Below are 22,635 nucleotides of genomic sequence, written 5' to 3' on the forward strand. Positions count from 1 at the left end.
AAGAGGAGAGTCCTGAGCTTCTGCTTTTAGCTGAACGCCTCACCACCTCGTCAGCGTGCTGCTGCTGTGGGAAGAGCAGGAAATCGGATGTCTGCGGTGCTCAGCTTAGGTGCAGCAAAACAGGAGAACATCTGGGAATGTAATACGCAGTAAATACTCAATTTTGCAAGCCAGCAGGCTTGGGGGGGGGGGGGGGGGTGCTGCCTGATCCTGAGGCTTCCTGCTGTCCCCCTCAAGAAAGGTTTCATATCCAACCCTACAGCTTGTGAAATGCTCAGGCTTCACATCCCATGAGAAATGGACTTCCTGACAGCCACGCCAAGCCCTTCCGCTGGGGGTTCCTGATCTCCAACTAAGGTCATCTGCAGTCCTGATAATTAGTGTCACCACAGCAACATCACTGCATTACGCAAAAGAAAGTTCATCTAGATTCCTAGCACTCAATACATTAAAAGATTGCAAACAACAACAGCTGATGATGTCTGATTGGTGCTCGTGCTCCTTGTTAGGTGCGATCTTGGGACTCAGGCCAGGAATGAACCCAGCCTGGATCACGTCCACCAACAGCTCAAGAATCTCTCGTGGCTACTACAGGCACAACCATGGGGTCTGAGTTTCCTTGCTGCTGATTCACGTACCTGAATGCAGGTCCCAGTGCACTCCTTGCAGAGGCTGCAGGACAAAGCCCATCTGCTTGCTGGGATATGTGAGATCTTTGTAATGGGTTCCATTTTTTCAGGACATCCAATGCTGACCTGGTCACAAAATAGAAGACATCGTCAATACCTGTTACTATCCCAAATCTCCTACAGGAATATCTGAGGCAGTCAGAGTGAAGGGTGGATATTTTGTTTCTTATCTTTCAAGTCACTTATAACTTGGGTAAAAAGCCAACACAAAAACCAGAAACAAATATAAATGATGCTCTGGACTTTCTTTTGCATCCACCTGCCTGCCAATTGAGCTAGTGTTTGCCCTTATTGTTCTGAATGCTGGTATGTCCTCGTCCCTCTGGCACTCCTCTTTGCACTTCACATCAAGGGAGGACAAAATGACACTTCACAAACTGCTTCAACATCGCCCCTCCTCGGGGAGCGTGGGTGCTTCCCATGTGCAGGGCAGCAGCTTACACCCTCCATTGTCCTCCTTAATGGGGAGAGCTGCTTGGCTGCTAATTAAACACTCAGCTTGGTGCAGCTCCAACCTCAGCAGGACTCAATGAGCCCAACTGGAATTGCTGTTGATGGATATCTAAGCTCAGACCTGGGGTAATGCTACAAGGTGATGGAAAGTACAACAATAATAGTGAAGTAGCAAAGTTCTGGGCTGCAGCAAATGAGGACAAGCCCAAACGTAGCAGTGGATACAGAAATGAAGTATGAAAATCTGCTTACCTTTGGAAAGCCTCATGCAGGCAGGGATTCCCTTGCCTCCACTGCCAACCTTTAAATGAGGTCTGGGAAGGAGTGGATCCTGGCTCCAGCCCTTCCAGTCACTCAGCTGCATTGCATGCACCTGAGCTCCCCTTGTTGGCCCTGCCTTCCCAGCAGGTGCCCCATCACTACTTCAAGCTGTGACTTTGCATTTTTGCTACACCTGGAAATCATGTCTGTGCCATATTTCAAGAGAAGGCTGCAAAGCATCTTACTTACTTCAGGTATCCATAAGGCACAGCTAACGTGGACCCATTTTGTCCCGCTCCGAGTGGGCTTCAGTGCTCCCCCTCTCTTCGGGCACAGCAAACACTTGGGCTGGACGCCGAGGGCGCAGGTCCGGCACAGCCAGCTGCCAATGGGGACTTTCAGGATGCCATAGCATGCCTGTGAGACAGGAGGAAGGTTGGTTAACCTGGCCATCCTGCAGTGAGCATCCTCCTGCAGCATGGCATGCTTATCGCCACAGCATCTGGGTGTCCTGGTAAAGAACAGCAGACACAAAACTGCAATCAAAGCAGCCAGTTTAAGTTCTTCCTTCCTTGTCACGTTCCTTATTTTCACATGGATACTCATGCTTTATCAATATGTCCTGGCTTTTAATTAAAAGCTGAGTGTACAAATGTGCTTTATATCCTGCAAACGGGAGCAAAAGCAGTGAGAGCAGCTCCGCAATATGGACATCTGCCCACTTATTACACATGCACTTCTGAACAACTCCAAAATCACAGTGGCTCACAGTACTGCCAGCTTGGGTGTGACCTGGTCCAGTGACCCGGAGACATGGGCTTTGCATCAGCAGCTCTCTGTGTGCAAAGGATGGGCAATGAGAATGTAAAACCAGCACGAGAGGAGCACAAACACATCATGAGCTGACCCATCCCACGGGGCGGTGAATCTACCTCGAGGGTAGATGAGGGCTGTGAAGCCACAACCCTACAATTGGGAAAGATGGCCAAACTGGTTAAACACCCAGCACAGACCAAAGGGGGAAGTGAAAATAACTGTGTGAAAGTAAAAAGGGGAAACTGACAGTAATGAATATAAATCAGAAGGGAGGAGCCCCAGTCAGGAAGAGTGATAAACCCAAAGGACACGAGGACGTATCTGTGGCCAAGACAGTGGGAAGCAGAAGAGAACAAAAGGACTCAGCTGCCTGCAGAGCCAGCAGACCTGCTGCGATAACACACGGCACAGACAAGCCAAAGGGCTCAATAAATATTTCTCTTCCGTACTTGGGGAAGAGCCAAATGATAAGCTGTATCACATAATGATAATGATAAAATACTTTCCACTTCAGCAGTAACTTATGATTGTAAGTTACATACCACTAAAACTGGACAGTCTTTAACCAGCAGGTCCCTATAACTTGTACTTAAGGAGTTTTAAAGAGTAGCAGACAACTGCTTTGGCCATTGACATGAGGCTGCAGGAAGTCTCACAGCACTGAGGGCTTCTGAGAGCAGTGGAGAAGCTCATGCCTGTGCCATTATGTTAGCAGAGATGATTAATAACAGGTAATTACATGAGTATGGTACATTAGCATGGGAAAAGGGGATGCTCAGTCCTCACAGCCGGGGAGAGACTTTGTAGCACAATTTTAAGTTGCCCCAAACCATAAATGGACTCTGACAGTAGTAACTTCCATGGAGAAAAAGTCACTTTTTGAACATACTATTGGGAAAATAAAGTATTAAAGGAGGGAGTATGATTGCTGCAGGTCTACATGGTTCACAGAGACTTAAATGTGTTTCAAAGCACCTGCAAACTGCACAGACAGATCGTTTCTGTAAGAGATTTTTATAAAGTACCTGATTTGGTATTAGGCAAAACCAAACAACCCCAGCATGCATATCTGAGCATGGCTCCTCCTCTGCTTGGAGGCTCTGGGCTTTGTTGCTATGTGAATGGGGAAAGAGATGGGATTTCTAAAAGCTTCCAAGTGAGTGCTGGGGTTCAGGCCCAAGTATGTGCCCCAAAAATAAGATAAAATCAGTCATTTCTTTCAACAGCCTTTAAATCCAACCCGCAGCATCTCCTTCTGCAGCATCATACTGCCCTCAGCACTGAGGCTGCTGCCGAGTCCGTCTGTCCTAATGGAGCCTGGCCCCCACACTGCTGCACAATGGGTACACATCAGCCCATGGCCAGAAATTTCTACTTGGATTCACTTAAAAAGAAACACCAAAAAAAGAAAAAAAAAAGAAACCAACCCCAAACCATCCCCAAATCATCCTGGTATTTTGTGGAATCTGATTCACTGATGGAAACCATTCAAAACACCCACCTCTCTCAACTATACATATCTCCAGCACTCTCCCACCTCCAGGAAATGCTGATGGAAAAGCTGCCCAAAAGATGAGAAAATGGAGAGGAAAAAAAAAAGCCAACAAAACACCCTTCTCAGAAAGGAGACTAAAAAGGGGCTCTGCTTTGGATGCTGACATCTAAGGGCCCCACTCCTGCACTTCCCATTGGAGCCCACCCAGCAAAGTGTCCCTGGAGCCCCCAGAGCAGGGATGGCTGCTCAGCAGCAGCACACAGCCAAGCACTGCCCCGCTCCCAGCATGTATGCACAGGAGCCCACAGATACTGCTGCTCTTCCTTCTTCCCACCAGCAAAGGCTTGAAGCCTTTACACCCAATTCTGAAAATAAAATGCTTTCCTCCAGGCAGTGAAATAAAATGAAATCATACACTCATAGAGTAGGGAAGCTGGGACAGAAGCTCTGTGATGTGCGACAAAGCTGGTGGAGCTGGAAGGTCCTAACGGCCCGACAAAACATGCAGAAAGGGAAGCCAGCAGCCATGCTGCTTGTCCCTAGGTGCTAAGGATCCCACAGCTTAGCAAGGACCAGGAACAATGAGCGCATTCACGGAAGAGGAGGAATAAAAGGTCACAGGGCTGAAGGAAAGAGGAGCGCAGCACGCTCAGGGCAGTGGCTCTCGGGCTGCTGCTCACCTGGTGCACGCAGACGTTGCACTTGTCACAGAACACCATCTCGTTGCCATCCTCCCCCTCTGGCGAGCGGCAGACGTCACACACCACGTCCTCGTCGTACTCGATGCCCAGACCCTCCTCTGTTTCAATGGCAATGTTCATGTTCTCGTAGCACATCGTCTCCAGCTCCTCCAGCACTCTCTCCAAGGTGATCTCATCCAGCTCGGGCTTTTCTGCAAGGCACAAAGCAGAGATGGGGACATGGCACCCTGTGAGCGCCTGCAGTGTCATGCAAGGCGGGGGGCACTTGAGACTTCAGCTCAAATCAAAACTTCAAATCCACCGTGGTGGGAAGGTCTGCGATTCAGGAAACGGCTGCTTCTAACTCGGGATACAGTTCATGTTTCATAGACAGTAACAAAATATTGCTGCTGGCTGAGAGGAGAGAAATCCATTCAGCTGAACCAATGCGGATAATTAGGTCTGACAGCTTAAACGTTCAAGGAGACAAGTTCTGCAAAGATGCTTTCTGCAGTGAGGGCTCAGACAAGCTTTGGCAACACAAAGTCAGTGCTTTAATTGCTAAGACTGTGAAAATTGACCCTTTTAAGGCCAATTAAATGGAACTGTAAAATGGAAGCCAAAGGTTGGAATTGAGAACAAACAAGTGTTTTTAACTGGCTGGGTCCAGGGGCACAGGATCAGACCTGGGGTGGGAGCTCAGACTGGTTGTGCTGCCTGTTATCCCCACCGTACCAGTACCTTTGATGGAAACCAGTGGTGGACACGTGGATCTTTCTTGCTACAGGGCAACAGGAGACAATATCTCCTTTATAAACAGAGGAGAAAAGGGACTGAGGAAGTACTGATGTGTGGTTATTCATTGAGAGTTCAAGGAAATATTCACCTTGCTGGGCTTCTGCTGGGCTGCAGGGTGCAGTCCATGTGCTGGGACAAGTTCTGCAGTGGGACAAGGCTGCCGAGCTGCTCCTTTCCCCACCAATCTGCCAAAAAATCTGAGTCAAGGGGCAAAGGAGACCCGCAGGCAAGACCAGCAAGCAAACGCACCATTGTCTGCCTTTTCAAGATCTTCCCCAGTGTTTCGCCTTGGCACGGTTTCCCCTGGCTTAACAAGTCTCTGCAAACACCCAGCCTGGCACTGCACACATCTGTGTGGAGGCAGGGATCCCATCGCCGCAGACAGCGCTGCTCCCCATCGCTCCCTGCCAAGTGCTCAGCAACCCTGCTGCAACACACAGCCGGTCGGGCCTGTTCTGGGAGCCATGAGCCCCACCAATGGGCTGTGTGGGGCCTGAGGAGCCCTAGCCCAGACACTTTTTCCCTCAACAATGGCCCTCATAAACATACCACCCCAATGCCCTTGCTGTAGGAAGAAACACAAGCTGTCATTTCCATAGAATCATAGAATGGTTTGGAAGGGATCTAAAAGACCATCTAGGAACCCTGCCGAGGACTGGCTGCCCCCCACCAGCTCAGGCTGCCCAGGACCCCATCCATTGCCTTGGGCACCTCCAGGGATGGGGCACCCACAGCTCTCTGGGCAGCCTCATATATATCATATTTACTATTCTAAATCCCATTCCTTCCCATATTTCAAGCATCACTAGAAAACAAGAGAAGCAGGTTGGTGTCTGCCATACCCCTGCTCAGCTCTTATTCCACACTGAGTGAAAAGGCTGCACCCCAGTGCCACAAGAAATCATCATCTGCAACAGAAGGGCTTTTCTCACCAGCTTACATCAACGTATTTGTTACACCATCACACCAAAAAATATAGATCTCTTCCCTCCCTCCTGCACACATGCGCTCTCACACTCCGTTTAGATGTAATTACATTAGGAACCCGTTTGCCAAGCGCCATTCAAAATACCTCAGAGCTTATTGAATTGACAATTGCACTTGATGGGGATGAAGCGATTAATCGCTTATGAAACACTAAACAATGGGGCCTGAGGGTGAAGTTCCTTTTCCATTTGCGCTCCATTTATCTCCTTCTGCATCATATAAAGCCACCGCTATTAAACTCCATTCATAAAATTGTCGTTTTTTTGGCTGAGAAAACACTATCTGTATTGATCACAGCCCATCAAAAAGCAAAACAAAAAAAAAACACTCCACCAAAACACTCTCTGTGCAGTATGCAATACTGCTGTTACCTGCTCCAGGGCATGAAGTGCCAAGAACCAGACTCAGATCCACTCGGATGTACAGTGGGTGCTTCCAGGTGAACAAGTGCAAAGAATAAACCTCAGCTCACAACCATGGCTTGAGCTGTAGCCAGGACTGTGGACTTGCAGCATCCTCATGCTCATCACCGTGGTCCAACATATTTCACAGAATCAACAATCGTTTTTGGACGTGGCTGTGAACCTCACCAAACCTGAGGGTCTTCCTGGCTCCCCTCACTCCCAGCCATGAGTGGCTCAGATGGGTGGAACACCCCACTGAAATGCTCCCAGCTCAGGTGGCAGCAGGAGATGAAGCTCAGGTGGGTTTACAGCAGGAGATGAAGCTCCTGGAAGCTTCTTCATATGGAGATGTGGCTCTGAGGCTCTATAGGGCATGAGGCACTGAAATGAGAATTTGCTCATTATCCCATATACTCAGAAATGAGGCTTTCCTATCCTTTTCCCTAGAAAGCGATGCTCCCTTCTGGCTCCCGCTGCCTCCCACGTTTCTGGGGACTCAACATCAACCCCAGGAGGAGCTCCCACACCCGCAGGCAACACCAGTAGCAGTGCAGCTACCATGGGATCCCCGCTGGGACAAAGCCTCCCCCATTCCTGCCCCAGAGCTGGGTGTTCGTGGGCAGCCACCCTGAGCATCCCAACACTTCCTTTGCATGCTCCCAGCCTCCGCTATCATTATTTCTGCAACACCATAATTTATGTGGCATGAAGGAGCAATATTCTGCTAAATGAATTCTCAGCTACTCCTTATCCTGGTTTGAGCCTATTCACTGCACAGGGAGGAAAAATAGCTGGAGAGCCACCTCTCACAGAACAGAGACCTATTTCTGACTAAACTGCACTCCGCTGAAATCAATTTGCCGAAACAATAAATCCTTTTAGCCTGTGTAGTGTACCTGGAGATGAAACAGCTCACGAACAAAGACTCATCAGGGCTGCAGGCTGGGCCATTAGTCGATCCACAAGCCATAAACCTCGGAGTCTCTTTTTCAGCATAAAAACTGAGTAAACAAAACTACTGCTCCGTTTTCAAGAAACGAAACAAAAAAAAAAAACATTTGTGAGATGATGCCTTTGAAACAGCAGGGGTAGAAGGATGCAGCTCCTGCTCAGCCCCAGGGCTGTGTCCCAGGGAACCCCACAAGGTCAGGCGGTGATGCGCAACCCAATGTGCACTCCTCGGTGCTCCCCAGCCCTGCAGCAGCTGCTGGTGAACCATCTGCAGCCCCGCTGCGCCTTCCTGCCTCAGACATCTGCAGCCCAACAGCCTCCCTGAGCCCACACTGCGTTTGGAAGATGGGTCCATCTCACATTCACCTCGTATCGATCTTATTTACAAACAGACCCAAAACGTGGAGTGGGACCGCCGAAGCGCACGGCACCACGCAGGCTGCCTGAGCTGAACACAGGCAGTGAAACTTGGAGATATTTTGTTACAAACACAGCCTGCTAATGCACTTAAGAGATTTACAGGAACCAATTATCACCCTTTATGCCACCCACCGACATCAATTATTGCTCAAATTTAAGACGATGACAAAATGTTTTAGAAGCCACTTCATAATCTGCTGTCTCTCTCCTCTAATGCTGCGCACTGACAGAGCTGTCCTGGAGCACTCTGATTAAAGCCTCTTCACTCCACCCAGCAGCAGCACGCCGAGGATTGCTGGGAACTGCTGCAATTACTGCAAGAAATTTATGGAAATAGCAGAACAACCGCTTGACATAGAAACTGATTGGGCTGAGGAACGTGAAGGCAACACGAGTGGTGCAGGGCTCGGCGAAGCCTTTGTACATCAGCTGCCCCTCCTGTTTGTGGGATGTGGGGAGACACTTGAAAGGGGAAAGCTGGGCTGTTGAGTAAAGGAAGTGGAACCCACTACAAAAGGGACAGAGCTGTGCACATCCTCCTGTGTGATGGCCTTGGGAAATGCCTCCCGGGGACAGGCAGCCCCTTGATGCTCCAGAGGCCCCATCACAGCAGCCCCATCACAGCAGTCCCATTAGAGCAATCCCATCACAGCAGCCCCATCACAGCAGTCCCATCACAGCGGTCCCATCATGGCAGCAGTCCCACTGCAGTATTCTCTGTCTGGCTGCACCAGTATAGCGTTGGGTTACTTCTCTACAGCCACAGCACGGCAGGAAACTGTGTCCCAAATCTTAAAAATACCAAAGCAGCTTCACGTGACAGATATTGGAGTGGCTGTGCATGGAGCACGGTGATGGGCACCTGCAGGCGAGTGGCACCAGCTGGGCACAGTTGTGCTGGGGTGTTATTGGAGATGTCCAGCCTGCAGCCCTGCCCTCGGGATCCAACACAACGCCTTGGGGAAAACGGGTCCCACATCCTGATGGGACAGCCCTGGGCAGGGCATCCCTGCTCTCCTGTAGTACATTTAGCAGCAGTCTCTGCTCAAGCGAGCTTGCCTTCCCCACGGCTCCTCTGCCTACCCAGGTTTATTGCAATCTACTTGACCAACTTCACCTCCACTGAGGGAGGCATGATCTAATTAGTACACAGACATATCTCAAGTATGCAGTGATGAATTCCCCCTGGAGCTTCAAAAGCAATAAATGTGACCTTTGCATGTTCCTGCCATAAAATAACAGGAACACCTCCAGCTCCCAAGATAGAAACTGTGGTGGGCATATGTGAGCAGCATACACCATATGGATTAAGTCAAGGGAATACTTAGAAACTTCTATTCTGCTTTCAGCAAAATTGATTCCGGCAACGTTTTTAGCAATTTCTTTAGGATTTTCCACGTGCTTTTATGAAGTGCTGATCACAGCAAAAGGATCTTTCAGCCCAGGTCTTTGAAGTCTCTCTAGCCCCACTCTTACAACAGCTTTGTATTTAACAGAGATCACAACATATAGCATAAAATCTTAATGAAAAAAACAAAGGCTCATGGCATGGTTTCACCCAGAAAGGACAGCCCTGTGCTGCCAGCAGTGGCGTGTGCATAAATTGGTTCAGGGTTTCATTCACACAACCTGAAGACCCACTTCTTGTGCTGTCTCCTATTGCAGCAGCAACAAATAAAACATTCAGGCTCGCTTAAATATTGATTTTACCTCTAGCACTCAGAAGTCCTTTAAACAGTGCATTTCCATCAAGTACAGTCCCAGCTACTGAAACACATTACCGGTGGGGGTGGTTTAGAAGTATTTAAAACCATTTTATGTGAAAAAAACTTTCCCTTTTCAGAAAGGCTGCCCACCTAGCTCAGAGTGGAGCAGCAGCGGCAGATAGCTGCAGCTATCTGGAGGTTTATCTGATCCCAGTGATAAAATTCCATCTCAGAGGTGACCTAAAAAGGACTGGAAAAGGCATGTGCTGTGCTCAGCGATCAGTGCTGCACTGGGATGAGCTAATAGGTGTTTTCCAGCTCTCCTCCCCACGGCAGCTCAGGAGCCAGTCAGAGATCACGCTCCTTCTTTGTCATTGAATACTTTGTGGATGACACACTGTGCCCATGAACTGCCCAATGACAGCAGCTCAGCTAAACACCCAGGAGGAATTTCAACTTCTGCATATCTCTTCAGGCTGGGAGATAACTTCTGACTTCTCTGAATTGGGAGAGAGGCTGCAGCTCTCCAGTTAAGTCATGTCAATGATCTCAGAGATTAGCAAAGCTGGTTTGGAAATCTCAGCATGTCATTAATGTTGAGGGCTTCCGGGAGAAAGCGCTATTTAAGGATCACCTCCAGACCAACCTAAGCACGTTGCAGCCCTCTGGGCGAGGTGATGAAGGGCACAAAAGCTCCATTTCCTACCTGGCTGAGCACACGATGGCCCCTGCCCTGAAGGAAGCAGAGGCTGAGCCCCAGAAGGCCACAGACCTGTGCCTCACGTGCTCGGGGCACTGCAAGAACTGCGCCAGAGCCAGCCCTGATGTGCACGTGGGAGGGCTGGGGATGGGGAGAAATCATACACAGCTTTGGGCAGCAGCCACATTTGCAGTAGATTTCACTCAGCAAACACTGTTTTCCCAAGCTGCCAGCATATTTCAGGCTCACACGGTAATTACAGAGCTCTTTTAGCAACAGGAATGGACTGAGGAATCAGCTGATGGGCAGTGAGTCTCTTCACATTACCACTGCTGCAATCCCCTGGGCTCATTACTACCATCCATAGTTGTTATTACAGAGGGCTCACTAGACACTGCAGACCCTGTTCTGTATGGATACCCCCACAGGACTGCTCTTGCGAAAGCTCACCGCCTGATGAATGACAGAGCTGCAGGAACAAAATGCAGCTAGCTCAGAACTGCAGAGAGCATTACTGGCAACGCACTGGCTGCATCCTGACATCAGATCCAGGTGCATCTGCCTGGGTGCTGTGTGTCCATACACACGCAGTGCCAGCCCAACATGCAGCCTGCACAGAGCCAGGTGCAGCACGGGAGCTGCTCTGGGTTGGTACTCATCAGCCCCACGTTGCATAAATGGGAAGGATGCAGCCAGCACACATCTGGCTCTGCTGGAGCATCCCCAACCCGCTTCCGCAGCACCGGCCCCGGCTCAGCCTTCAAGTGATCCATCAGCCAGGGAGCCCCACATCTGAAAACCATTTCAGGCATTGTGTTTGTAACCAAATACTTTGAAGAAATAAAGCAAGCCAAGTTTAACCCAACTGAGTTGGACAAGGCAGTTCTCTGCCCGCTGCCTTACTAGAGACTAAAGGAGTGTGTGCAAGGGGAAGTGGAATAGATACAGAGCCCTGTCCTGGAGCCCAGAGATACCCCTGACAGCCACCCAGCTTCGGTGGGAGGAGGACCCATAGGAGCACCACTGGGACACTGGAGTGGTATGGGGACACTTGGCTTTACCCAGGAGCACCGATTGCTCTGCTCTGCCTGAAGGCTCAGCCTAAGCTGCAGTGAACCAAAACTGAGGTGTGTAGTGACAGAGGTAAGGCTGCTAATAGAGGCCCAGATTAATGAGGACAATGCTGATTGTGACCTGCCAGTTACACAAGCTCCACAACACCAGATCTGTCTTCTTCAGCAGTGCTCATCAGGTCTGCTCAAGCACTTGATAATGTGCTTGTCTCACCCTTGAAGACTGTTGCAACTGGGAGCAATGAGCAGGCACATTACAGCCTTCATTGCACTCAAAAGGTGAATGTTTTATTGTTTTGTTATTCTTATCTGGGTGGCAGCAACCACACCACAAGGACTGGAAAATCCCTCCAACTCCAGGTAGGACTACACACCCAAAGCCCGTGCCAAGAGATGTGCCCAACAGACCATGCACAGCAAAGTGCCAGCGGTCAAATTCCCAGCCCAGTTCTTGCACTCAACCAAAACGTGCTGACAATTACTTTAAAAGACCTCACGCTTGCTCAATGGGCAACTTTGCAGGACTCACCCATCTCCTTCAGCTCCATGTTCACGAGCTCCAACCAGCAGGCATCCAGCTCATCCAGGTCGTAACGGCTCACACCCTGCAGATACGTCCTCGTGGCTTCTGAAATCTCAGAGCCCGGCAGGCTGCTGGGGGACACTGGGGAAGGCAGATTCTCCAGCTGGGGTATGATTCTGGAAGAGAGGAATGAGAGCTTGAGAGACAGTTACAAAGCATCCCGCTGGGAGCCCAGTGGCCATGTCTGGCCATGAGGGTGCACTGATAGTCTGACTCTAGGAATGAGAGCACAGCTCGAGGCAGGAGGGAGATGAAGCACTGCTGAAAAGGAGAAAGGAATCAGCAGTGAGTAACTTAAAGTGTTCATTGCTAGCTCCTGAGGAAGGAGGAGGGGACCTGAAGGGCTGAGGCTGCTTCAACCAGCAAGAAAGCAGCTCTGGCTGCCGGGAATGGGGCTGTGCGGCTGCCATCACACCAGAAAGAGGAGGGGTTGCTGTGTGCCAGGGTAAACTGGACACGGCACCAAAACAAACGGCTCAGGCTCATTTTTTCATGAACAGTTTTGATGTCATCAAGAAGGAAAAAAAAAAAAAACATGTAAAACCAGAAAAATATCCACTTTTGACTTTGATAAACAGTCTGTTCCCATGGGCAGGGAGTTTGCACTTTGCCTGCCCGCTCTGCCCACACAATGCCATGCCAGCTGCAATGACCATGGGAGACACAGACAAAAAGTGCCCCTATATAGACTTAAATAAGCACAGCTCATACAAAGGATTGGCTTTTACTGATCTGGAATGAGGCTCGTTCTGCTGGCTCATGCCTCCATATGCCTCAGCCTCTACCAATCAGACTCATCACATTGATGACTACAGAAATAATGCTGGCACCACTGCTTTAACATCATGCCCCACTCCTCCTAAAACCGCTTGGATGCTTTTCAATGAGAACCAACCTCTCCCACTCCCCCACGCTCGGCACAGCCCCACAGATCACAGCCAGGATCAGCAGCCGGGAGGCTTTGTGTCGGGGTCTCTGCAGGAACCCTCTCACTTTGCAGGAGTTACATGATTTCCCTTCACGCTGTGAGAAATTAAGCCACTTTTACACTTTGCAGGGATCCTTGCTCCCTCTCTGCCTCACGAGCGCTGGTGCACGCCTGCTGCCAGCAGCCTCCCACGTGTGTGCTCCAGTGCCAAGTGAGCCGGCATGCCCGTCCCTCTGAGCTGGGGGTTTGCTCTCTGCCTCCTTCTCAACACCATGCAGGCAGCTGGGGCTAGGCTGGAAACGCCAACATCAACCGGCTGCCTGCCCAGAGAGCCAGTCCTGGTGCTCATATAGCACTAACAGCATCTGCACAACACAGCACTGAGAGCACAACTCAGCCAGTCACAGGAGAAGTGCCCTGAAAGGTCATTTCCCTCTGACCTTCCAAATTATATCCATGATGAGCAGCTTTCCTCATGGCAGTAATTTTCCCATTACTGCTCGCTGACTGGAGCACAGTGAAACGGGTGCTGGGCTGCAGGGGTGAGATAGATGCTCAAGGGCAGCCCGGATTGCTCCATGCAGGCCTCCAGCTCCCGTTTCTGCCCTGGTTTATGATGCCTGCAGCCCCATGCCTGCCCATGGAGATGTCCCACATCCCACGTCCCACATTCTATGTCCCACACTGCATGTCCCACATCCCATGCTGCTTGGAGCAAGCACGCTGCAGCAGCACTGACTGCAGGCTTCCTGCCCAGCACTCGCTGTCACTTCGCCTGCGCTTCTTGGCAAGTCAGCAGCAACATGGATGACACTTGCCATGCACACGTCAACAGTGTCACGCGTAATGACATGCAAGCAGAGGACGAGCTGGAAATAAGAAGCAGCCTGCGGTGCCAGATGACAGATCTCCGCAAAGCTGGGAGCTGGAGCTTGCTGCAGTACTTGCACAGCTCACGTTTCTGCCCCAAAATATCACCTAACAGCCAGACGTCAACACAGAGAAATGCTGCGAAGGAACACCGTGAACGGCACCGCCGTCCCTTCCCAGCTGCTGCTCTGCCTGGAGCAATGGCAGTGCAGAGCCTGGGGCTCCGACCCTCCTGCACCACCACCATCAGGTTCTGCAACTTTTCACGACTTGCTGAGATCCTCAGCAAAGCACCCAGCCTCTTCTGTCTTCCTTTCCCCATCAGTGGATTGAAAATAACGATACTCTCCAACACTCCAAGGACAGCTCCTCCAAATCTCAGCTGAGGATCTGAAAGTAAAGCCATGAAAGCACAGCTCTGTGAGGCTCCTGAGTTTAAAATGAGCTCGCTGTAATCTAGGACAGGGCTTGGGGATTCAGCAAAGTCTGTATTTAACGTATTTAATGCAGACAGCAGTAATAACACTGAAACTACGTGTGCTCCCAACGAGCTTCAGGACTCTCCTCCAAGGAGCTCCCAGCCCCATTAAATACCCTGGAGCAGCGTGCTCCCAGCAGAATTGAAACCCTCAGTCCCATGAGCCATGATCAGGGCGGTTTGCAGAGCACCAGGCCCTGGGCTGAGCAGCAGCGGGCTCAGCACGGTGGCTTGGAGTCAAAAGCTCTGAGCAGTGGGAGAAAAGACACCCAGGAGCACTGGGCATTCCTTCAGAGCTGTGCCTCCTGACCTCCTTAATCCCCGTTACACAAGCAGCCTGTGGCACAGCCCTGCAGCAGGTACTCGAGGCGCGTTGCCTGGCTTTGCAAAGAGCTCAGTGATGCAATCACAAAGCTTCACGTGGGGATTGATGCTAACAGCACTGCTGCCAAGTATGCCTGAAGTGCGGCTTCTCTCCACACTGCAAAGTGAAAAGGGTCTTCTGCTCACTGTGCATTGCAACTTACAGAGCTGCTCTTTGCTTTAAGACCAAGTTAAGGAAAACACGAAAACCTAACGGTGCCCCACACACTTGCTCAGCTCAGCAGCAGCATCTGAAACATACCTGGAGCAGCAGTGCCAAGCACCGCCCAAACCTGAAGAACAGGTCCTGGGGAGCTTGTAGTCAAAGGCTGCATCCATCACACATTGGTCCCATAGGAGTGAGCACTGATATGGAACATCTCTTACGTACAATTTCAGCAGGTGAAACAGCACTCCTAAGAAGCAGGACATTCCCTCCTGATACACTAACATACATGGCAAAGAGCTTCTTGTTATTCAGTCATAGAATCGCTTGATTTGGAAGGGACTCTTAAGGGTCACCTTGTCTCACTCCCCTGCAATAACAGGGATGCCCATGGCTCAACCAGGTCCCACCACCTCTCTGGGTAACCTGTGCCAGTACCTCACTGCCCTTCCTGAGGCACCCAGCAGAGTAAGATGCTTCATGGAGCACATGGACATGGATACAGCCTGGACACAGCAAGAGCTGCAGAGGCACTGTGATGTGCAGAGGATGCTGAGAAGAGAGCATGGAGCGTGACCCTGGGCTGGAGATGGGAAGTACCACGGGGCCCCATGAATCATAGCCAGAGCTGCAGAGTGCACCAAAATGGGAAGATGGGCAGGAGGTGTATGACAGCAAAGCAGGAAACAAAAACGAAAGCAAGCAGGAGTTTATGCCTTTATTTAGCAAGGCAGCATTTAAAAGTATTTGTATCAATCAAGAGCTTATTTAAACGAAGGGCTGAAAACTGGGATCAGCCAGAAAAGCACAACAAACCTGAGGCCATTAGTCTGCAAGTGGGTCTCAAGGGCACTTGAGGGAAAGAAGTAAGTGGACCCCAACACTCTCGAGGATCACATCTATCCTGGGAGAAGATTATGTGGTAATAAAACACACTCAGCCAATTCCCATGGTTAATCATCTCTGTAAACGGAATGCTTCAGTTTGGCTGAAGGGAGAAGGCTTTTTTTCCCCCCTATATTCTCCCTTTTAATATACCAGATAGAAATAATAAATAACCCCGCACAGCACTTCCCTTCCGAAAATACTTTGCTTTATGACAGTGAAGGCTTCAGCCACTCATCTTCTCACTACCTACATTCCAGTCTAAATTAGTCCTGTCCAGTGTCCATAAATAAATCAGCTTAGGAAAGTCAGTGGAAAGATAATTCTGCCAGCAACCTTCAGAGGATGCTGATCCTGCTGTGCTGCCAGCTCTGCTCGCGGGGGAATTCTCCAGCAGCACACTCCAACTTTAAAAAGGCATTCTACAATTTAAAGGGATGATTTTCATTTTCTGTTTATTGAAATAGTATCCAGAAGGCAGTCAGACCAGATGCCCAAGCTTCTTACCAACTTAAGCTCACGGATTGTATAAGCACTATTGCTTCCGAATAGCGGAGCAGGTGTGAGAAAAGGAGCGCAATGGTGAATGGGTGACAGGGCTGGGGGCTGCACCACAAACAGCACTCTGTGACCCTCCATGTGCCCAAGCCCTGATTTACTGATGGTTGTTATGCCACCTCGATGGCTCCTATGAAAGTCTGTAAATCCATAAGCCAAAAAATGACAGTCCGAAAGCTCAGTGCAAAGAAGAAAAAGGGAAATCGAAGGGGAGATAAAGCAGTCAGGCTCTACATGACCTGGCCTGATATTGAAAGCAGCACACAGGTGGAGGGGAGGCAGCTGGAGGAACATCTCTGGGATGTGGGTGGAGGTCCCAGCAGGTGGCTGAGGATGCTGCCCCAGCAGCAGCACAGTGTGGGAAGTGTTCCAACCCACCTCCCACACCAGGGGGCTCAAGATTTGGCAGCTGTCTTTGCAAACACACAAACACATAACAGAGAGAATCAGGATCAGCTCAGGGGGGCAAAGGTGGGGAATGCAAACCCTCAGCTGTGCTTCCCTCTGCTGTGAGGCCAGCTTGCTGCCAGCACCTTACCAAGCACATTTCTAGCAAGAAAATCCTTTCCACAGAGACCTGCCTGGTACATCTACATGGCAGTGAGCAGCTCCCTGTAACTGCACGGTTTGTCACTGCTGCTGCTGGGCTGCATGGCTTTGTACCTTTGGTTCCAGCCCTGCGGTCCCCAGCTGACCGAAATCTGCACTGCAACTGAAGACTGCGGTATTTTTCCTTTTAGCCTCCCTCTTGCTTGGTATAACCCAAACCTTCAGTAAAGCACTCGTTCTAAACACCTGGGCACGGTTACATGCATGGCTCAGCACTGAAGCTCCTGGCTGGCTTCTTGCTGCTGTTTCAGGGGAACAAAACAGCTGGATTTAGCCCCGGGTGAATGCACCAAGCTCCTGGAACAGCAGCTCTGTGCCCACAAGCCCCCCCCCTTCATAACTGCACAAACACCAGCGGCTATCTCTCAGCACAGCCACAGTCCCTTTGTGCTGCCCAGGCTGCTCAGGAAGGGTTAACACTGCCTGCAGCATTGGCCTGCCCTCCAGTACAGCAGCCAGTGAGCGAGGCTGCAGGTGACGTAATGCCCGGCTGGCTGCGGGATGCGCATCGTGTCCTGCATCCCATCCTGCATCGTGGCATCACGTCCTGCATCCCATCCTGCTGGGGGGCAGCCAGGCACCTCAGTGTCCCCAGCCAGGCAGGGACCAGCCCAGGTTTTTCCCAGCTGAACTCCCAGCGCTCCCCAAGCAGAGGTTGCTATAATAAATAAGCATTACAGGCTCTGAAAGCATTTACAAGTTTACAGCGATTGCCACTGCGCAGCTCTGTGGGTGCACCCTGCACAGCTCCTCTTGCAGCTGCAGGCACAGCGCATGTCCTGGCTGCAAAAATCCTTGTTTAGGCTCTGTGGCTCCAGCCACGGTCAGGCTGCTCAGGTTTGCAAACTCCCTCCTGAGAACCTTGTTTTGTTACAAACAGCAGGGAGGTGTTTGGTGGCCCTTAGGATGCAGACACTGCACACAGTTTTCTGTAACTTGTCCTGCAATCTCCATGCCACAGTTAACAGGGACTATGAGGAAAACGCTCCCTTTCGCCTTCTGCGTCTCAAATCTCCTCTGGCAGCAGCCTGTGAGCAGAGTAGGTCCTCCAGCCCTCTGGAGTCACGCAGTTCTCTAAGGAGAAAGCGATTCACTCCTCTTTGATGTATTAAAAAGAGGAAAACAAGGAGCAGGAGGCACCAAACAGCCATCTTGTTAAGCCCAGACAGCTCTTCCAGTTTTGCTCTGGAACTGTTTATCACCATATAAAAGCCCGATACCCAGCAGACAAGATGAAGACTAGAGTGCTGATGTTCCTATCTCTCTCACAGTTATATTCCAAGCCAAATCTCCCCGAGATTCAGCTCGACAGATGAATTATTCAGGTCTCAGCTCTGATTCCAGCAACAGAGTGCAGCTGTTTTTCTGCTTGACCAGAGCATGGCAGCGTCTGGGTGGGAAGCAAAGTAACACAGCTCAGGGCTGCTATCAGTGAAGGGAGGAAGACTTATATGTATGTTTGCTGAATATAAAAAGACAAAAAAAGCTGCTTCTTCATCTAACTTCAGCCATGCTACTAACATTAAAGCATCTGGAATTAATTGTCAGGCAGATAATGCTTTCACAGTTATTTCAATAATGCAAATAGCCCAACTTCTCTAGACATCTACTAATGGGGAGCAGAAGAGGTGTGAGCAACAGCAGCAGACCCACATCTGCTGTTCTGCAAGCAGGAGCTTCCCAGTCCCAAGTCCCAAATCCCAAATCCACCCCATGTGACCACCAAGGGAGTGCAGCTGAAGCTCAGACCAAAGCTGGGGCGCAGGGATGTGTGTTCCCATGGTTAGCATGGTGCAGGCACACAGGTCTCCACTGTGCAAAAACCCACCCAAGTGGAAGTAAGGCTGCGAGCAATCTGAATGGGCAGCAGCCAGACTCTGCAATGCACTTTGAATCACTGTTTTAACACTGAATCCTGAAACACAGGACGACAGCTCCTGCTCTGAGTCACCAGAGGCAGAGGGTGGCCAGGAGGAACCCTCTGCCTTCCCACCACCACACTGCTGCAAAGCAACACATGCCTCGGTGCATCCTCCAAATCCTCTTCAAATGCACTGCAGAAACTCCAATCTACCACCAGCCCTCTCTCAGCTCAGCCAGGTGCAGTGGACACGGTCCTGCAGGCTCAGCTCAGCTCAGCTCAGCTCAGCTCAAAGAACTGCAGCTCTCACCCCAGTTCCATGGGATTACCAACAGCAGCTCTTGGCACAGAACAGCTGATCCCATCATCACCACTGCTGGACCATCCCGGCCCTCTCACATCTCCGAGGGGCTCTTGAGAGCTTCTCATCTTACTCAGCAGGGATGCAAGGTTTGCAAATCCCCTTCTGAGAACCCTGTTTTGTTACAAACAGCAGGGAGGTGGTTGGGTGGCCCTCCCACAACGAGGGGATGGGGCTGTAATTACTGCAGCAGAGCTCAGACCCACTTCTGGGTGGGGAAGGGACGAGGAAGAGGAAGAAGATGGGAGGTGATGGAGTGAGATGCGGAGACTCCCCAAGGGTGGTGGAAACCATCCCTCTCTTTCCGTACATCTACTGCTGGGATATGCCATGTGCCACATCCAGCAAAAATCACAGACATCCACAGGGAGAACAAGCAAACATTTTGAACAGACCAGTAGCTCTGCACTAGGCAAGAACATGCTGGATTAGCACGTTTCCCATAGCAAGCTAATAAAGGTGAGGACTCACTGAAAGCATACCTGAGGATTTGTCAAGCAGGCTGTAAAGCAGAAATGATTAGAAGTAACAAAGGAAGGCAATCACGCTCATCCCCTCTCCAAGCGCTGGATACAAAATCAGTGCTGTGCCCCAGCCCACGCTGAAGCTCCTGTGCTTTTCTCCCATGGTGGGAACCCCAAAACCTGACAACCCCACTGGGGCTGCAGCTCCTGAGAGAGGAACCCACTCACATGGACCTGACAGAGCCCTGAGCTCACACAATTTCACCACAGGCTAGAAGTGGGTGGGAAAAACAAACAAACAAAAAAATACAACCCAGGCATCTCATGTTAAAACAACAGCACAGCTCCAAGAGATACACAGAGTGCTGCAGAATCTTGCCTGCCCCTTCTGCAGCAAAGCCCGAGGGAAGCTGCTGATGAGTCAACAGGCAGCAGGCAGCCGGCTGCAGGAGGGAGAGAGGGAGGGAGGGAGGGATGGGAGGAAGGAGGGAAGGAAGCGCAGCCCTGGCTGGGACGCAGTGTGCTGGCTCCACACACCAACAGAACTGTGGTAGATGCTGGGGCACCTCCTGGGCTCAACACCTGGCAGCCCCACATCTTGCCCAGGGCTCCTGCAGCAGCACCATACAGCACAGCCAGAGGTCTGCTCCACCTGCAGCTGTGCTTCTGGAGGACATGGGACAGAGGGAACCAAAGGGGACGGTCACATCATTGCCCGGATGGTGTGGCAGCCGTTCATCCTCTCCCATTGACCCCCAACCAGGGTTTGCGCCTTCCTGTTGCCACAGCACTTTCTGTTTTCTGTTCAAACAGGGCCACAGCAACGATGCAAGGAGAGATCTGCGACGCCAAGAATATCTGGGAACCCTGCCAGCAAGAAGCAGCCTTCCTGCTCGTCCTCCCGCTGTGCGCACATTCACAGGAAGCAGAGTATACAGCACATACTGATGGAGCTTAATGTGAGCTCCCAGAGCCGCCTCGAGGTCCTGCCCACATCCCTTCAGCTCAGGGAAGGGAGATGTTAAACGATTCAGTAAATAAGGAACTAAAGGCTTACAGGTGCACAGCACCTGGGATAGGTGCCAGTGCTGCATGGAACGATGCTCCCGGTGCACCAGGATGAGCTGGGGTCAGGCTCTGTACCACTGTGAGGGAGGGGCTCTGTGGCCCCATATAAGAAACCATGCAGAAAGCAGAGCATCTTCCTCCAGAGCTCATCATGGCATAACTGTGGAAAGGGAAAGCTCATAAAACCATAGAATCACTGAGGTTGGAAAAGACCTCTCAAATCCCCAAGTCAAACCCAGACCACCCCCACCATAGCCAATGACCATGTCCCAAGCACCACATCTCCACATCTCTGGAACACCTCCAGGAACAGGAACTCCCCCACTCCCTGGGCAGTCTGTGTCCGTGCCTGACTGCTCAGACAAGAAATTTTTCCTAACACCCAACCTAAACCTTCCCTGGAGCAACTTTGGTTGCCCCAAAGGTTCCTGTTCCCAGCTGGTGACTGGATGGTCCCCACACTTCGACACTCCCAGACCACCAAGATAACTGCATTCGGCGCTGTTTCCTTACTTGCTTACCCTTAACCTCAAGCTGTGATGGTCCCATTCTACATCCAGCACCCTGGAAATGTCTGTGCTGGGGTTCCCCCATCTGTGAACCCATCCTGGGGGCTACATTGCTCAGCCCTGCTACTGGGCTGCCCAGTGCACCTCCTGGCTATGGGACCCAGAGGAATGGGAAACACACTCTTGGGAGAAACTAACTCCTCATTTTCCCTGTTCTCATTTGCTTTTCAATGGCTTTTAGAGCCAAGCTTTGCCCTTCAGGCTGTGGGCAATTCCCAAGCAAGCTGCTGCATAAAATGAACCTCCTTTTAAGCACTGATGAGTCAGGTTTGTGGTGAGGAAGTATGCAATGCTCCACGCTGCCCAGGGGCCCTGCTGTGCAGACAGCACCCACATGGCTGGTGGCATCCAGCCCTGGGCACCAGAGCACAGTGACACGGGGCCAAAGGATGCTTTTCCTCTGTGGCTCACACCGGTCTGCAATGGACCCCGTGTTAAGGTGGTTCTCAGCGAAGGCATTTCCAGGCAGCTGCTTTCTGAGGAAAGCATGCCTTAAAAGAAGGCGCTTTCCCCTTCTGCTTCACCCACAGCTTTGACATTTTAGAGCTCCAGCAAAATAAAACGTTTCAAAATCTCATTTTCAGCTTTGGATTTGCACAACCTAGAGGCGAGGCGCAAGGGGGAAGAGTGCACTTCTGAGCACCCAGGCAAGAGATTTGAAGAGCAGCAGCTCTGTGCAATGCACCTTTCAGTGCATTTCCCCTCACTTCTATGGACAATGCTCTGTTACACCACTTTGAGATGCGGTACAAAGCAAAACGATGCCCCTGGCAGTGCTGCACCTGGGGCAGTGCCAGCTCTTGCCCTGGAGGAGCAGCAGCCATAGGGCTCTGAGCTTCCAGCCTGCAAAATGCTCAGTGCATCACCAGCCCACAGCACTAACTGATGTAGGATTTAGGGCAGCGATGCCATCAGAGGGACAGAATCTCCCACACTATGTATGCTGCCCTGCCAGAAAAGGGACGGATGCGTCAAAAAAGGCACCTGCACAGCCATGAGCTCATCTTGCTGCGGTGGGAAATATGCAGCTGTCCTCTGGGCAGAAGGCCTCTGTGATTTAGTTCTGGTCTGCAAAGAAACCCTACAGGAAGTAGGATGGAGCCGCCAGTGCTCAGGAGCTCTGGAAACAAGGGGAGGGGAGCAGAGGTGTGATCTGCCCACAGAGCTCACAGCCGGCTACCCAGGAGCAGACACAGCACTGCCATGCAGATGCTGCTGGGGTCAGCTGCAGAAGGGCACCTCCAGCAGGGCACTGCCAAAGCTATCACTTCTCAGCTGGAAATAGCCCCAGTATGGTTCTCAGCTGGGGAGCAGAGCATTCATGAGCACAGACTGCGGTTAGCTATCAAAGACAACTTTAAAAAGATACTCCACTTGCTGCTTTTTTTTTGTTTTGTTTTTCCTTTTTTTTTTTTTTTCCTCTTTTCTTAAGGATTAAA

The 22,635-nt window shown here is 50.9% G+C and overlaps 1 protein-coding gene across 4 annotated transcripts in view; it reads right to left on the reverse strand.

The window, feature by feature from the left end:
* The window catches only part of JADE2 (jade family PHD finger 2), a 54,795-nt gene that overhangs the window by 14,941 nt on the left and 17,219 nt on the right, over nt 1–22,635 (reverse strand). For all 4 annotated transcript variants that reach the window (XM_085236304.1, XM_085236303.1, XM_085236302.1 and 1 more), the window contains 4 exons: nt 11,963–12,132; nt 4,395–4,606; nt 1,653–1,820; nt 639–755 (listed from right to left, as the gene is read on the reverse strand). In XM_085236304.1, coding sequence (XP_085092430.1) covers nt 639–755; nt 1,653–1,820; nt 4,395–4,606; nt 11,963–12,132 — 667 coding nt within the window. The remainder of the gene's footprint in view (nt 1–638; nt 756–1,652; nt 1,821–4,394; nt 4,607–11,962; nt 12,133–22,635) is intronic.

Source organism: Meleagris gallopavo, chromosome 15 (genome assembly GCF_905368555.1).
Source record: "Meleagris gallopavo chromosome 15, MGAL_WU_HG_1.1, whole genome shotgun sequence".
NCBI lineage: Eukaryota > Metazoa > Chordata > Aves > Galliformes > Phasianidae > Meleagris > Meleagris gallopavo.